General features: G+C 39.8%; 3 protein-coding genes across 8 annotated transcripts in view; 2 read left to right on the top strand and 1 right to left on the bottom strand.

Moving 5' to 3' along the window:
- Positions 1-131: 131 nt before the first annotated feature.
- Positions 132-4562, bottom strand: polr2eb (RNA polymerase II, I and III subunit E, b). Its single transcript, XM_028588176.1, has 8 exons — positions 4375-4562; positions 3691-3865; positions 2340-2425; positions 2073-2153; positions 1892-1950; positions 1603-1681; positions 759-831; positions 132-289 (listed from the first exon to the last, which is right to left on the bottom strand). Exons 1-7 carry the CDS (start codon positions 4429-4431, stop codon positions 766-768), a joined length of 603 nt encoding a protein of 200 aa, XP_028443977.1. The 5' UTR covers positions 4432-4562; the 3' UTR covers positions 132-289; positions 759-765.
- Positions 4563-4752: 190 nt separating this feature from the next.
- Positions 4753-9551, top strand: gpx4a (glutathione peroxidase 4a). Of its 4 annotated transcripts, XM_028588172.1 has the most exons (8): positions 4753-4953; positions 6012-6041; positions 6831-6925; positions 7030-7174; positions 7893-8044; positions 8210-8234; positions 8481-8540; positions 9207-9551. In XM_028588172.1, exons 1-8 carry the CDS (start codon positions 4861-4863, stop codon positions 9237-9239), a joined length of 633 nt encoding a protein of 210 aa, XP_028443973.1. In that variant the 5' UTR covers positions 4753-4860; the 3' UTR covers positions 9240-9551. The 4 variants fall into 4 exon arrangements, with proteins under 4 accessions (XP_028443973.1, XP_028443975.1, XP_028443974.1 ...); XM_028588174.1 differs by lacking the exon at positions 6012-6041 and having other exon boundaries at positions 4753-4926; XM_028588173.1 differs by lacking the exon at positions 6012-6041.
- Positions 9552-10184: 633 nt separating this feature from the next.
- The window catches only part of pip5k1ca (phosphatidylinositol-4-phosphate 5-kinase, type I, gamma a), a 52518-nt gene continuing 46305 nt past the window's right edge, over positions 10185-16397 (top strand). The window contains exon 1 of one of the 3 annotated variants that reach the window (XM_028587065.1): positions 10185-10755. In XM_028587065.1, the coding sequence (XP_028442866.1) occupies positions 10623-10755 (133 nt within the window). In that variant the 5' untranslated portion in view covers positions 10185-10622. The remainder of the gene's footprint in view (positions 10756-16397) is intronic. The other 2 variants (XM_028587066.1, XM_028587067.1) reach the window with 2 other exon arrangements.

Here is a 16397-nt window from a genome sequence, read left to right as displayed (position 1 = left end):
CAGCATGGCTTTCAAAAGGAAAAAGAAGGTAGGCATCTAAAACTATCCCAGCGTGATGTAGATAGGATTATGACTGTGTCCTCTGAAGTTTTTTTTTTTAAATGTACACAAAAGGTGACGTGAATCTCGAATACAATATTTGATTCCATTTAATAGTTTATTTTAAAAAATAAGTAATTACAAAAGAAACTACAATTTAAACAAGTCGAAAGCCGAAGGATGAGCGATGAAAGCTTAACATTGTCAGTTTCTTTCACTGGTCCTCCTGAATGTTGATCCTGAAGAGTATCTGGAAAACAAAATATTCAAAGCGGGTTTATTAAAAGCAGCTACACTTCGGCTGATAAGATCTGAGCGGACCTGTATAAACGTCTGTTAAACATCGCTGACTTTCCTAAACATTTTGTTGAAAACGTTTGGGTGGGACAACTTCTACCTTATCAGTCTTGTGACTGGTGACATCAAGTAAATCCCAGGACAGCCTCAACCAAAGTAAAACAAACGTGGGATCTTTATATGTACAACACTTAAAAATTGTGTTGCTGCTTAGCTCAGTTGGTAGAGTGGGCGCACATGTGCAGAGGTGTCATCCCCCCTCCCTCTCCCCTTTCACATCTCTGCTTTCCTATCCAATAAAGGCAGAATTGCCTAAGAATATAAAAATAAATAAATTGTATCCGAGTCTAATATCACAAGGTGAATGCGTGCGACTGTCTTGACCTTTCATAACAAACTGCAAATGTATCCGTAACCCTTACCTGTCTGTCACTGCACCAGTCTGTATGTGATGTACCTCCCAGCTGTTTCACTAGGTCTGATGATCTTTACTACCTGGAGAAATTGTAAAAAAATAGAACACTGAACACATGTTTCTTGTATTTGCATATGGGTAGAGGTTCATGTAAATTACAGCTATGGAACAACCAAATAACTTTCAGGTGTGTTAAAACACAAGTCCAGTTTATTACGGGCCACCATTCCTATTAGTTGTAATAACATTCTAATTACGTAAAACCGTTGTGTCTTGTAACAAGCAATGGGTCTAAATCTGTTTGAGTGATCACACTCTCTTACTGAAAAGCAATTTATTAGAGATATAGTCTATATCCTCGATGTTCCAGTTCCGGGATTGCTCGGGTGCCGCAGGAAATTCCGCTGGATGCATGTCTTTTCACCGATGTCAGTTACCTTCCGCTTTCTTTGTGTTGGAATTTTAAACTGGTGGATTTATGAGGACTCAGATCTCTGCATGGTAAATCGAGACAGGTAGCTATCTGTCCAATCAGAGTTTTCTCTCGCACAACTAAAACAACTTTTGAACGTACACGTTCCACCAAAACAATTTAATTCCCAAAGCTATTTTGCAGAGGCTCCGTGTGGAGCTTAGCGCCGCCCAAGACGATTGGGATTGGTTTAAAGAAATGCCAATAAACCAGAGCACGTTTTTTTGCTTTCCCATCCCGGAATGCTGTGTGGACTAGCCAGACCCTCCTCCACGGCATGTGGAAGATGGTCTGGCAAAGCGAGACTATTCGAGGAACAACCCAAGATCCACAAAATACACAGCACCATGTTATAAAAAGCGTCTCCTAGATGGGTTACCTGTCCTCTTTTCAAGCCAAAGTAGCGAGCCACAGGGTCCCCAGCCTGGATCCTAGGCAACTGACTCTCCTTTAATTTACTGAGGTAAAAATGTTAAGGGAGGATTACAAATGCATATTTTAGAGTTGAGTCTTATAAAGACACTAAATACAGCTTGATGGTGGTCTTTAGGTAAATCAACTGATAGGTCATACTTTATTACAAATAGTAAGTATTCTGAAGATGCCCAGGTGCATTTTCTGCAGGCAAATCATTGTGACATGTATTATTGCAGTGTGTGTAAGGATACTATCTTGCCAGAAGTTCAGTCAGTTCCTCTTTTGTCATCACAATGTGCTCTGGAACAAGCTGAAACAACAAAAAAAGAATCAAAAACAAAAATGTAATTCTACATCTGAGGCATAGTCTGAAAGGTAATTTATAGTTTCAATGGCATTTTAATACAATGGACGTATCAGTCTGTTGTTTACCTCGTGCTCTGTGATGTTAATAAGCAGCTCCTGCTGTAGAAACTGTTCCAATATATATTTGGGTGCCATGTCAACTAGAGACTGTAAAGGAGACATTTCATTAAATATGTTAACCAGGAGGGCAAGATCCAAAACGGAAATAAAGTGAAAACAGCAAGACAGTCACAGCATAATTACAAGACATGATCAGAAATCACATGTTTAATCCATTTTATATACATTTTTGTGTTGGCTTGGTTACAATGTTCTACAATGTAGAATATTTACCTGTTTGGCTGACGGTGTCATGCCCATTTGAACAACAATGATTTGATGTTCCATTTGAACAACAATGATTCCCACCTTGGGCTCCTCTGATGTTCTCCTCCTGCATCCTCAATGACAGTTTTACATCTTAATATTATATACGGCCTCTTGATTCCACCTTTGGGCTATCCTCTGAAATGTGAAAAACTTAATATTTTGTCGACTAATCGATTAGTTGATTTAATTGACAGAGCTGCTGCATGGTTAAGACTATAAAATACAATGCCATCTGTAAACAGTTTTACTCCTGCACTAAATCTTGTAATAAATATTTCTTGGAAATATACTGGCCTCATCTTTAGTTCCAGTACAATTTGTGTGTGTGTGTGTGTGTGTGTGTGTGTGTGTGTGTGTGTGGGGGGAAATAAGTATGTTATTTTGGGCTATCCTTGACTTCTAAAGTGAAATTCTTCATATGAATTTATTAAAATTGATAACCATCTGAAAAAAACAAGTATTTGACTTATAAGGATTTTGACACAGCCCCAATCCGAACTAATTATCTACATTACACCTGCCTTGATTTAAAACACACCTTGACAGAAACAACCAGCATCCAACATCACCACCATGGGCAAGACCAAAGAGCTTTCAGAGGGACAAGATTGGTTAAAGACTAGAAAAGAATCAAAGCAATATAAAAAGATGTTATCAGTTAATTAACCATCTGTAAAACTGAATCATCCCAAAACCACAAGTTTCTCCACCACAGTTACAAAAGAAACGGTAATCCTGCAAAAATCCGCACCACTTTAAATCTTGTGTTTACCATAAATCTGCTCAGAAGAGGCCTGGAAGTTTCTTGAGAAATGAGTAATTAAAAGAACACAGAGTGAATAATGGTGGTGGCAACATAAAAATGACTAATTGACCGACATAAAGAAAGATGGGTCGAGGATGGGTGTTTCTTAGTCAACGACTAAGACCAAAATGACCTGAATCCGATTGAAAATCTTTGGAGGGAGCAAATTAGTCCACCAAAATGATTTGGAGTGGCAGCCCTAATGTATGTTGTATATAAAAACCGTTGTGTCTGTGTGTGTGGCTTTTCTACAAAATATTAACATGCTGTTTGTCCAGGGGGTAAATATATATGGTTATATATATATATATATATATATAATATATATATTCTGTCTTTCACTGTTAGAATGTACATATGATTAAAATTGTAGATTTTTGCATTCTTTTGTAAGTGGGCAAACTTGCCAAATAGTATATATATATATATATATATATATATATATATATATATATATATATATGACTGCTAGCCACCTAGTATTCTATCTAATAATAGGTTTTAACCTACCAGGAAAGAAAACAAACATCTGGTCGGTTGGGTCATCGTTGTGTGCCACCAGCACAGTGAGGTCTGTGCGCCTGGGGCGACCCTCGCTGGGCTTGTCTCCAAACTGACTCTTAAACTCATCCAGTGTCTGATCCAACTCGTCCTGTGTCACCAGGTAGCCTCTGTCATGACACAGCTGAGGGTGTGAAGATGAGACCATCAAGTCAGTGAGTGCCCAGGACAAACCATCACAGTATTCAAAAAGCAAACTAGAACGGACTACGGGCAGCTCTTCACTCTTAAGACCGTTTAGGTGCTGACTTCTAACAGCAATTATAAGGCAAATTAGGTTTCTGCCTTGAGGCGGTCTTTATTTAGTGTTTAGGTCTCTCAGTCCTGGTAAATGGTAACGCTGTAATGTTTCGCAGACAGAATCTAGTGCTTCCTGAAAAATGTGAACTAACGCAGTTATCCTGCAAAGCAAGTTACTCAGGGCCAGCTGCTGTTAAATTACACTGACAAAATCATCAGCTACAAACAAATAGCGTATCAATACAAAGCCGATAAACTACCCTACACTTAACGATCGAAATCCAGAAAACCTCATGTATCCAACATTACAGAGCGGAACCTCTGGTTTAGCTAGCTAAGCTACATGCTAAGGTAGAAAGCTAAAAAAAAAAAAAACATTCAAAACAAACGCACCTGCATGATGGTTTTACGAATCTTCCATAGCCTGTATGTTTCCTCTTCGTCATCCATATCGTTCCACTTGCTCTAAATTTAATGTAAAGTTTATTTTTGTTAATTTATCACTTTCTCTCTTGTTGGTACACACAGCGACCAAACGCCAAACCGTGGATGTGCGACGCACGTTTTGTTGACGCAAGCTGATGACGTGACGTGTGGTGGATTTTGACAAAATAATGACTTGCATTATTGTCTGTATAATACAAATAACAATAATTATTATAATTATAACCATTAGGTTATGCTATAAACATTGGTGATAATAATAATAATAATAATAATATATTTTTAAATAATGGTTGTATTCAGACGGTGTTGTTGTTTCCTGTTTCCGGTGCCCACCCACCGCTGTTTTACAACAAACTGCAGGGCGGAGTCGTGCGGGATTAGCAGCTACAGTGCAGTTATATTTGAATAAATGTGGCCTCTCTTATATAAAAAATGAGGCCGTTGTTTGCTATTTTGACGTTTGGGGCTGTGGCGAGCAGTGGAGTACTACTAACGATGGTACTGTACTTGATTTTATCCTCAACGGTAACGTAAAGTAAAGTACTTGGTATGTGCGTGGTGTGAGTGCTCCTGTGATTTCTAATTTGTGTAAACAGTGATGTCAGGCTATTATTGACAACTGTAACAACCACTGGTTTTCCTTCGCCAATTCTGTATCAACAATGAGTGATTTTTTTGGTAAAGATACTGTGTGTATATGTAAATACTCGTGACATGACATATCCGAAAACCAAATCTTTCTTTCTCATGCAGTTCATCAACCGCCTGGTGGTGCACTAACGTCACACAGGCAGCGCACTTTAGTATACTGCGTATTAGCTAATTGAGGGTGTTGCAGTATGAAAAAGTTACATATGAGTGTGGTTTGTAACACTGGATGTTTCTGGATCAGCCCCCTCCATCTATCTACTGGTATCAGCTGATAGGCGTATCAGTCTTAGAAATACAGCAACATACATACAGTCATTGAGAGGGTTTAAAACACAAGATATTTGTCCGTTACAACTGAAATTGTATTATATAAGCAAAAAAATAATAATTTTATTTTACCAGAATCCTTTTAGGCAACTAAATCTCACAAACAATCATAATAAAATATAAAAGAAACTAGGAACTATGTGTAAAGTAAAAGTGGAGGCACTCAAGTGAAAGTTGTATGTAAATACAGTACTTGAGTAGGAATGTACCTAGATAGCCTACTGTCCACCTTTTGTAAACCAGTTTACCAAAAATACAGGTATTTATATAAATATGAAGGGGACTCCAGGCTAGAAGTAGTTTTGTCTCTATTCCATATCCTCAATTGACAATATGCATTGCTTTCCCTCTCAAAACATATTTCATTCGTCATTTTCATGACCATATTTTTTGGTTTACTTAATTGTATATTTTGATCATACAGTAAAGTATCTGTAAAGATTTTAATGGAGTGATGTGTATATATTGTAACCATTTGTCAAAGCCATGAAGCAGGATTCCCACGTAGCCAGAAAATTGTGAAATAATCAGATCTGTGTGTTGCCTATATTGTGCAATGCTTTGCCTGATGGTTCTATTGCTGTAATGCCATATTGTGCTTGCAAGCTAGATCTTCTGGAGAAGTACATGGGCAGGTACAGAGCTGTTACATAAATTAGTATTTTGTAATTGCTTGAAACACCAACTCTGTTGTTTTCCCAGATTGTGATTATTTGGTAGAATGAACAAGGATTTTAATGATGGGGTAATATTTAGGAGGTTATGTGTGCTCATTCACTGATGTAACTTTTAGTTTTTCATTCCAATATTAAGCACATTACATAATGAGTTTATGTATTTCTTCAGACTGTTTGCCTTTGCCCTGGTCACATGAGGCTCAACCCCACGTGGCCTACTTTTTAGCTTTTATAACTTTCTTGATAAGGTTGTGGACTGTGGACTGCACTACATGTGCATTTCTGATGTGGGTTTATTTAGTCAGCAGCAGAGAGGGACCTATTGGAGAATCACAGCCAATCAATTCTGTTAACGATCAGCCGCCCCCTCTACATGAGGACAGCGGGTTGTGCGTTTTCTCCCAGTATTGTGATTGTGGTCTGACAGTGAGGGTGTAGCTGAAGGGGGTCTACAGATTTGAACGCTTTCTGCCTTTAGAGGATCTTATTGAAGGGCAGTCATGCACCTGATAGGGTCCACTGTCTTCTTCTGTGTCCTGCTGCAGGCTATGGTAAGAAAAAATGAGAGGAGAACTTATGTTGCAGTACTGGAGCTTGCTTTTGGACAATGTCAGATTTTGTGGAATGATTGGATGTGTTCTTTATTTTATTTTCATTTATTTTATTTTCAAATCATATATAGCTTGTTATCTTATGTGCATTTTAAAAGTAAGCTCCCCTCACTCAATTGTTTTTCTCCCTTTACAGTCTGCTCCGACAGAGGACTGGCAGACGGCCACGTCTATTTATAACTTCTCAGCAACAGATATTGATGGCAATGTGGTTTCCTTGGAAAAATACAGGTACATTTCTAAGACATATTCTCTCCCTAAATGTGCTCCATCATCCTAATACATAAGCCTACCATCACCAAAAATTATGTATGTGTGCCTCTTTGTATTTTCAGGGGGAATGTTGTCATCATCACCAATGTTGCCTCTAAGTGAGGCAAAACCCCAGTAAACTACTCTCAGCTTGCGGCAATGCACGCTACGTACGCTGAGAGAGGTTTAAGTATCCTTGCCTTCCCTTCTAACCAGTTTGGGAACCAGGTACGTTACTTACAAGTGGGGGAGAGACTATGCATGACAGTAAGCATGATTGGTCCGCATACAGAAAGGCAATGTGTTACCTTATTTGACAAAAATCTATGCATTTTGCTGTCATTATTTCTGATTTCTGGATTGGAATTGCTATTTTTATTCTCAATTCTTATCATTTTGGTGCTGGTGATTTTACTTGGGGGCTGGCTAAAACCTCTTTGGGGAGGGGAGGGGGGGCTGCCAAAAATTCCTCTATGCAGGAAAAACCCTGATATTGTTGTAAATTAAGCCAACTTTTGCTTTATCGGGTGCCAGTAGCTCAGTCAGTAGGAAGTTGGGTTGGGAACCGGAGGGTTGCTGGTTCATACGGACCAAATGTACGGTGGTGGACTGGTAGCTCGAGAGGTGCTAGTTTGAAACCTCAACTGCTCTGGGCGCCTCTCATGGGCAGCCTCCCTTACTCTGACATCTCCCCATTAGTGCATGTATAGCTACTGAGCATGTGTGTGAAATTCAGGCCTGTGTGTAATGTGTGTAAGAGTGAAAACATTGTAATTTCCCCTTGCGGGATTAATAAAGTATACGTTATTATTATTATTATTATTATTATTATTAGTAGTAGTAGTAGTAGTAGTAGTAGTAGTAGTAGTAGTAGTAGTAGTAGTAGGGCTTAAATAGTGCTGGCCAGTTATATTAATTATTTCTCTCAACTTGTTTTACTTTGAAGGAGCCCGGCAACGAAACTCAGATTAAGGATTTTGCCCATTCCTACAACGCTCAGTTTGACATGTTCAGTAAGATTGATGTGAACGGGGACACCGCTCATCCTTTGTGGAAGTGGCTGAAACACCAGCCTAACGGGAAAGGCTTCATGGGAAAGTAAGTGGTGATATTACAGGCATATTGATACTATAATGACATCATCCACAAACTGGTAAATATGTTTTTGATTAAAATGGAGCCAGACTCCCTAAATCAATTATTGACCATCATAATTGTGATTATTTTCTAACATATGATTGGTTTTTTTTTTCTTTCCTGCAGTAGTATCAAGTGGAATTTCACCAAGGTAAAAATTTCATATCAGTTATTTATTATGTATTTCATCTATTACTGTATTCTTGTGCATCAATGCTAAGCACATGCCCTTTTTCTATAGTGTGTTTACAAATAGTGTACTGAATACCTATTGAAAGAAGCCTGTACATGTACCATACAAGTTTTTAATTTTTAAAGTAAAACAGAAAATAATTCTTTGTTCATGAATTTCATTTTCACTTTATTTGAGTTTTCTATGTTTCCTCTTTCTCTTTAGTTTTTGATCAACAGAGAAGGTCAGGTAGTGAAGAGATATGGACCCCTGGATGATCCCAGTGTATGTACAAACATCTTCCTTTGCCACCGATACTATAGTGTTTATAGCTTGACTGTAGCACACTTTCTATTTATCTCATGTGGCTATTTTTCTTCAGAGGCCTGGTGACACTGGGAAGAGTTTTTCTTTTATTTACTGTCCAGATATAACATTGTGTACAGAAAAAAGTTTTGTTGTTGTGAATATGAATAAGGTAAAGCAAATGAGATGAATACGTTGAACGAATATTCAAAAAGGAAAGAGTGAGAGAGGACACTAAGCTGACATTATTTCTAGTCCACAATAGACCTTTTTCATGGCAGACATGTTGACATGTCATAGTAGGAAAAGCACAGGTGTATTCAAAACCATTAACAATGGCTGCATTCCACTTAGGAGAGGCCCTGGTATTGTGCATGCTGACTCACTGAATTAGCTTACTGGGACACTTGATGGAACTGAGCCATCGTTAAGGTTATCAATTTCAGCTGTGCTTTTCCTACTATGACAAGTCAACATGTCTGCTGTGAAAAAGGTCCATTCACACAAAAACAGTGCAAGATTTGTATGTTACTATAGTTGCAACTCCACATACTATGTGTGTATTGTGATGTCTGTCCAGGTGTTAATATACTTTCATTCACACAATGGATGTCAACTTCTACTCTTTCTACGCTTGCTTTCCAGGTGGTGGAGAAGGATCTTCCCCGATACTTGTAAATACCTAATGGATGATCGATGCCTCACTGATACTCTGCCCTTTTAGCACCTTTCTCTGCCTCTCCAAGCACCGGTGAATATAGTTTGGGTCCACCCCAGACCAGTGACGGTTTGTTCATAAACCCGCATGGCGGCCAGAGCAGACCTGATGAATATGGCGTGCAAACCATCTGGGAGGATGACCGAGCTTGCATTTTTTTGGTTCTCTGGAGAGAAGTGATCCTGAAATACATTATTAGCTAATGGTGTTAGTAGATTAATGTGTGGCATTGTTTTCATAATAAAATGCACTAAGATTTTGCTCTAATGGTATTCTAGTCTGTAATCTTTGTCAGTCAGGAAAACATTGCCATTTTCCAAGTTATATTATATTGTATTTTATTGATGTTCTTTGTAGAAGAGATGTGTTTAGTCCTGAGTTATTGTTGCGCACAATGATCTTTCATTCTGTATAATGAAAATGGTAAAAAAAAAAAAAAAAGAAGAAGACAGAAAATCTATTTTTCTGTCATACTGAAAAATGAAAGCTAGTGTGTCAGAAAACTGCTCATGAGTGAGCGCAAGAGCTTAAAATGAAACAGATTTGTTTTTCTGGGTAGAAAAATGTATCATGTCTTTTTGGATATATGATTCATAGTACAGCAACTCAATATTTAGATGACAGACACAGTTATGATACATATATACAGTTTGTTTTGAGGAGGTAAGCACATCTAGCACTTGAATAAAGGGAAACACCTGCTGTTATGAGCCAAAAACCTAATACATTTTGTCAAGGCTATGTATGCAATATAAGATATTAAAAAACTGTACGATTAACATGCAGAAGTCAAAAGGCCAGAGCCAGCATGAGAACTTGAGCCATTTTTTTCATTAAGACCCAATTGACCAGTCCACCATCTCTCTAGCTGACAACTAGCCTACTTGTTTCTGTATACGTTTTTGGAGCACAAATAGAGTAAAAGATATGACTAAGAGGGGTTTGACTCACCAGACTGATTGAGAGCCCGTGTTAAATGTAACGCAACCACTCCGACTCCACCAGTTCAAGCTGACCTCTGCATGTGATAAAGAGCCTCCGGGAGGACACGCTGAGCTCCTGGCTGCAGATCCCTCGGCGTCCTGCAGAGGGAGACACGCTGTCCAGCACAAAAACCAGGCAGCAGCAGCAGGAGCAAGTGCGGTGCCATCGACCTGAGAGGAGCGGACGCTGTTCCGCCGTCGTGAGGAAACACCGCACAGATGAAGGGACCCTCGCGGATAACTATCACATATTCCTCCGTTTGATTATTGCAACACATTGTCCTTCCTCTCACCGGGATTGCGCCGTCGCTCTGAGTCTTTCGTACGGAGGGCTTGCCTGTTTTTCCTCCGGGAGGCTGAATGGAAGCAGCAGCCGAGGGAGCGGTCGGGCTGTCCGAGGCCAGGGACGGGAGCCCGCTGTCCGGGGCCACAGCATCCGATGATGGGGACACCGTCGTTGGAGTTAGCTACGGGATGGACGCCACAGACACGGGTACTTTATCGCCTTTTTATATAAACCGTGTCCACCTTTTAATGTTTATTTCATAACCCTGACATCCATTTCCATCTGATGCTAATGTTAACGTTACTGTGACCAGAAAGTCCCGACTCATCTTTGCTAGCACGGAATTGGTAAGCTAACGTTCGGCTAGGAGCTAACTTAGCTGAATGGGTGAGGGAAGCAGCAGGTAAAGTTAGATATTAACGTTATATAATGTGTATAATGTGTGGAACGTTAGTGCGTTTATGTTGGTAACGTTACAGTCGTGTCTAGTCAGCAACACAACAAACCATGGCTAGGAAATGACTCGAATTTGGAAAGGGTAACATGATATGTATAACGTTATAGTATAGCTGAATTTATAATTACTGGCTTGTCTTAACATATAGAAAGAGCAAGGGGTGTAGCTCGGATTTATGACCATCTTCTCCCCAGGAACAAAATCTCTTTTAGCTCCCTCCTCCCCTGCCTTTTCCAGCTTTAGGCACCTATAATTATCTCCACCTGTCACATACAATCTGTAGAAAAACATGAATATCCCCTATTATATATTATTTAACCATTAAAGCCTCAATTTGGGTTTACCATTTGCCACCATCTTGGTATTTACTGGAGCCAGAAAATCCACATTTCTGCAAGGCGGAGGGATGATGAACAGACCGCAGCCACCATGGCTAACTGTGACATGCTGAGACACTTAGCAGTTGGACCAGACATTACTGTATTTAAATGTATCTTTTGAGTGTTTCTTTTTAATTGACACCAAGACACAATACCTTTTTCTCGGCAGCCATTTCTATGTTACAGTAGGAACAGGTGTTACTAATAAAATTAACGGTTTTTAGTAGCTTTCTTCAATTTCTCAAAGGCAGAGCAAGATACACTGCTCGGTTTACACCTATCGCCATTTCTAGCCACTGGGGAACTCATATTAATTTTAAAAAACCTCATAAAGTGACATTTTCATGCCATGGGACCTTTAACAATGGTTCCGCTCTATTTAAGTGTCCCAGTAAGTAAGTCAAGACAGTATGATAGTGAGCCATCATGCACTGACGCTGAAACTGTAGCAGCCATTATCAATTTGATTATTTACACCTGTTGCTACTGTGTAAAAAATGTCCTTCATCTAAAAGGCCTATTAGCAGTTGAGGCCATGACGTAAAAAATATGTAAATCACGTAATACTACTACAAATATCCGTATCAGCCTTCATTTTTTTAATTGATTTTGGAATTCAAAAGACAATTGGAGAGTTTTCTCAGCGCAGTCAGAGTTGTTTAATCCCAGTTTCTTTCAGTCGAGTGTACTTAGCTGCTTTGTTACTGCTTTGTCGTGGCTGCTGTCGTAAGGTTGCAGGCTGCATGTGTGTGTATCAGTGATGAGAGATGAGGGAGGTATGCTTAGATATACAGTAAGTACCCTTCTGTCAGCTGTTGCTCAGCTTGTGGACTTCAATTAAGATTTATCATGTTTATAAAAATCTGTTCTAAATACCAGGAGGATGGATATGCTTCCCAAGGGCTGTATTTATTTTGTGTTGCTATAGTTAATCTGGAGAACAAGTTTGATTCTGTTAAGATTTCCTTGTGAGAAGTAAAGTGAGACAAAATGGCTTTATGAATAAACAGGAGTAAATGATGCACTTTTCTTACAGAGAGAGAGAGAAGGTCACATTTTGATAATGTCTCAAATTGAGGTAATCGGTTCTCATTTTGGAAATCAACATACATTTAATTTTACTACTATTTAAATTGTACAATATTTTGATATAGCCAAGTGATGACTTTAAAGTATACTGATGGATGTGGATATGTCTGTAAATGACTGCCTGAAGCTAAATGTTGGGCTCTTGATTCCAACAGCAGTCTCATGCTCATGCTGCATTCAATGGTCATGTTCAACTGTACTTCACAGTTTGGGGATTTTCATTGTCCCTGGTGAGAAAAGTGCTGACCTTGACATGAATGAATTGCTCCTGAATGAAATGGCTGTCTGGTGAGGGTTACCAGCCAAACTTAGCTGTATCAAAGGGGTGAAAATGGATGTCTTTGGACGCCTTTCACTGCAGATGCTTTTTTCTAGCACGCTAGCTGGCACGTGTCGCATAGACCCAGGGTGATTTCACAAGTGTGTTTCTACCCTGTCAGTGCACAGCCACCTTCTTTACATGCAATAGAAAACACAGACCTTACTGGAGAGAGAGCGTGAGCTTGCACATGCAGATGAACAGCGCTAAATGGCTGCATTATTGAAACACCCACATAGCATTAGAATATGAGTGGTGCCTGCTTGGAGCTTCAGTATTTGGGCTTATTCTGGTACAAAGAAATTAGGATAAATGTTTACTTCAGCAGTAGTTAGGGCTGGGTATCAGTACTCGATACCTTTTAAGGTGTCAACCAAAATAACCCAGTATCAAACAAACGATATCTGCTGCATTGGATCCTTTTTGTACCCAGATCTAGAAAAAAAGGACTTTTTGTATGGTTTTGCTTGATTTATTGCGATGTGTGATTGAATCACTACCGTTGCAGCTACAACCCACCCATACAGTCTGTGGTGTGGTGAGGTGAGGTCGAGCCTGGTGTATTTGATGGAGTCGGCAGTGTCAAGATACCACCAAAACGTTCAAAATTATGGCCACACTACACGCCTGTGGCGTCTCATACACATAAATGTGTAAAATACGGAAGCGCGCAGTACTCTATTGGTATCGGTGTCCCTTTAAGGGTATTGAGTATGACTCTACCCTTCGAAAAGGGTTCAGATTGATGGTTTACGGACAGTCAGCCTACACCTATCTGTATTGTATTGTATTTTTTTTTTTATTATTATTTGGGGGCTTTTCCCTTTATTTGATAGTGACGGTGGATAGACAGGAAAGGTGGGAGAGAGATGGGGGATGAGACGCAGCAAAGGGCCGACTCGCAGACTCGAACCCGGGCCGCTGCAAAGGACTCAGCCTACATTGGGCGAACCGCTCTTACCGGGTGAGCTAGAGGTCGCCCCTCTGTATTGTATTTTGATTGACTTGACAGCAAAATAAAATGTTTATAAAAGCAACAGAGGACAATTCTTCCTAGTATGATGCAAACTGTAGTGTGATTGCACTGGATAGAGTAGAGGTCTGAAAGACACTGCTGACTGTTTAAGCTTCTTGTTTTTAACTTACCAATATCTGTAACCCTGTTACCCCACTGAACCTCAGCTTTATTCATCTCTAAATCAGCCAATGCTGTTTGTTGAGTTGGTTTTCAATATAACTGTGGCAAGGCATCTTTCAATTATGCCCATCATCAATGTGGTCCTGGCCTGATACAGCATGCTATTAGGGCAGCATTAAGGATCCATTAAAAAAAAGCCAGTCTAGTCGATACCTTGCATCAGGTCGTCCAATGAATCAAACAAGGAGTTATTCTGCTTCCCAAGCTACTCACTATTACACTATAAAATCCAAACATTTTCTGACCAAAGCAGTCTGTGAAACATGTGAGAGCTTAAATACAGATGAATACAAAATACAAGAATTATGATGTGTGCAGTTTAAAATGTATCACTGCAGAGCTGAATACTGGGTGGGTTGTAGGCTAATGGAGCAGAATCTCAGCTCCGAGTGAGTGATATTATCTGATACTACAATGCTCTATCATAGATTCTATCACCATTTGAGTTTATTAACACAGTAACGGTGACCCTGGATTGAACTTGTCAACCTTATTTTTTTGTATTGCTAATGTAAAGAATATATTGCGAGCGTCTCCTCCGTTAAACACAAAGCTTTTGTGGGTTAAGCCAGTTCGTCTGATAAGCCCTGCAGCAGGGAGGGGTAGGTGTGCATCTCACTGTGACTCCCATCCCCATGCAACATCTGTCGGCGAAGGGTCTTAAAAGGATAGTCCATTAAAGGCTATTCAGCTAATATGTGTTAAACCCAGGGATTGTGTTTATTTCTATGGCAGTGAAATAACAATCTGGCATTGGCACTGGTTAATTGGGATGCATGGAAATGTCAGCTGAAGAGGTCTTACTGGATTCTCACTGGCTCCTGGAGATGGCACTGTAGATGTTCACGTAACACTTGGTTACTGTCAGACCTTGCTTGTGTGTAATTGTAGGCTGCGCTGTTCGGCTCATCTGCTCTGCGTGAATACAAAGCGGTGTGTGGGTGTCACAGCTGACTGTTGAATATCTGACTGAGCATTTAGTCTTCAGGCAGTCATAGTTTGTCTCTATAGTCTCCTGTCAGCACGAGAGCATTAATCTCACTTATCTTCTTCCCACACTCATACTCAACTCTTTTCACCTTCTCCTCTCCTCTCCTCTCCTCTCCTCTCCTCTCCTCTCTCCTCTCCTCTCCTCTCCTCTCCTCCTCCTTCCTAAGTGATTCCCTTGGCTGAGCCACTCATATGTCACTACCCAGTCCTCCCCCTCGGTGTTTTTCTCTGTTCTCCGCTTTAAGCAAGGCCTATCAGAATTGCGGACGGAGGCGAAAGTGTTGTTGCCGTCTGTGGAATTTACCATCTATTTGCTTCCTGCAATGTCTCTCTCTTTCTCCCTCTGTGGCTGTGTGTGCCAGTATCAGTTTGTATCCCGCTGGCCAGTTCACAGGGTTTGCTTAGGATTTTGAACCTCCGCCAGGTTATTTGATGTCATATTATGTTGCGTAGATGATGACGCAGTTCAGTTACGTCTTACATCCTGCTGATTTTGCCTGCAAGTGGGGGGATGTGTGCTACAGTAGCTATCGGACGCCACAGAGTTTGCAGGGCTACCGCTCTCAGTCCTCGTGCTTGGCCAGGGTTTTTAATTTTCTGAGTGATAGCTAGGGGTGGGAATCTCTTGGCACCTCACGATTCGATTCCGATTCAGAGGCCAATGATTTGATTCTAAACCGATTATCGATGCATCTTGATGCAACAATTTTTGTATGTACTTTTCCATAAAAATATACATATAAATCAGAGTTTGCTACTCAGAGTTTGCTAATCACTTCCTAGACAAAGCATAGATTTTGACATATACCATTATATGTCACACACAAGTTTTAATGAAATGTTTTGTCTACTGAGGTTTTTTTTTTCTAGTCATTCCATGCTTAAGCCTTAAACAAGCTTGTGAAAGTCCCCTTCTCTCCCAGTAATCTTCCATGTCAGAGGCCCAGTCATGTTTAAAGGTGGAGAATTGGCTTCTTAGAACATGAACCATGAGGTGGTCAGATGTAATGTGATAAAGTAGATGAACAGCCTATATGTGTTTTGCCTAATTATTTTATGTATGTTTTATTAGATCATGTGTGTATATATACAAAATTGTATTTATTTTTCCTTTTGGCCATTTTTGTGTGTGTTTTTTTTTTTTTTTTTTTTTTTTTCTGCACTCTTGCCTAAACTCTAAGTTGTTGTCCATTATCCCATCCTCTTTCAGTCACTCTGTTTTCTGATTTGTACTTGTCTGGAGACAGTAACTTTTAAATAAAAAAATTATCAGAATCGTTCTAGAGAGAATCGCGATGCATCTAACAATTGATTATTTTTCCCAGCCCTAGTGATAGCTGCTGGGAAAGTGTGTGTGTGTGTGGGGGGGGGATAGGGAGGAGAGACATAAAGAATTCTAGATTGTATTTTCTTCTG

The sequence above is a fragment of the Perca flavescens genome, chromosome 9, assembly GCF_004354835.1.
Source record: "Perca flavescens isolate YP-PL-M2 chromosome 9, PFLA_1.0, whole genome shotgun sequence".
NCBI lineage: Eukaryota > Metazoa > Chordata > Actinopteri > Perciformes > Percidae > Perca > Perca flavescens.
This window is presented reverse-complemented; position numbering and strand designations above follow the sequence as displayed.

Bases quoted from the DNA above. Each gene is read 5' to 3' on its own strand.
- polr2eb (XM_028588176.1), bottom strand. From the start codon at position 4,431: ATGGATGACGAAGAGGAAACATACAGGCTATGGAAGATTCGTAAAACC. The intron at 2,154-2,339 runs GTAAATATTCTA...TCTCCTTTACAG, and splicing joins TGACACCGTCAGCCAAACAG to TCTCTAGTTGACATGGCACC. The intron at 1,951-2,072 runs GTAAACAACAGA...TTGTTGTTTCAG, and splicing joins TTAACATCACAGAGCACGAG to CTTGTTCCAGAGCACATTGT.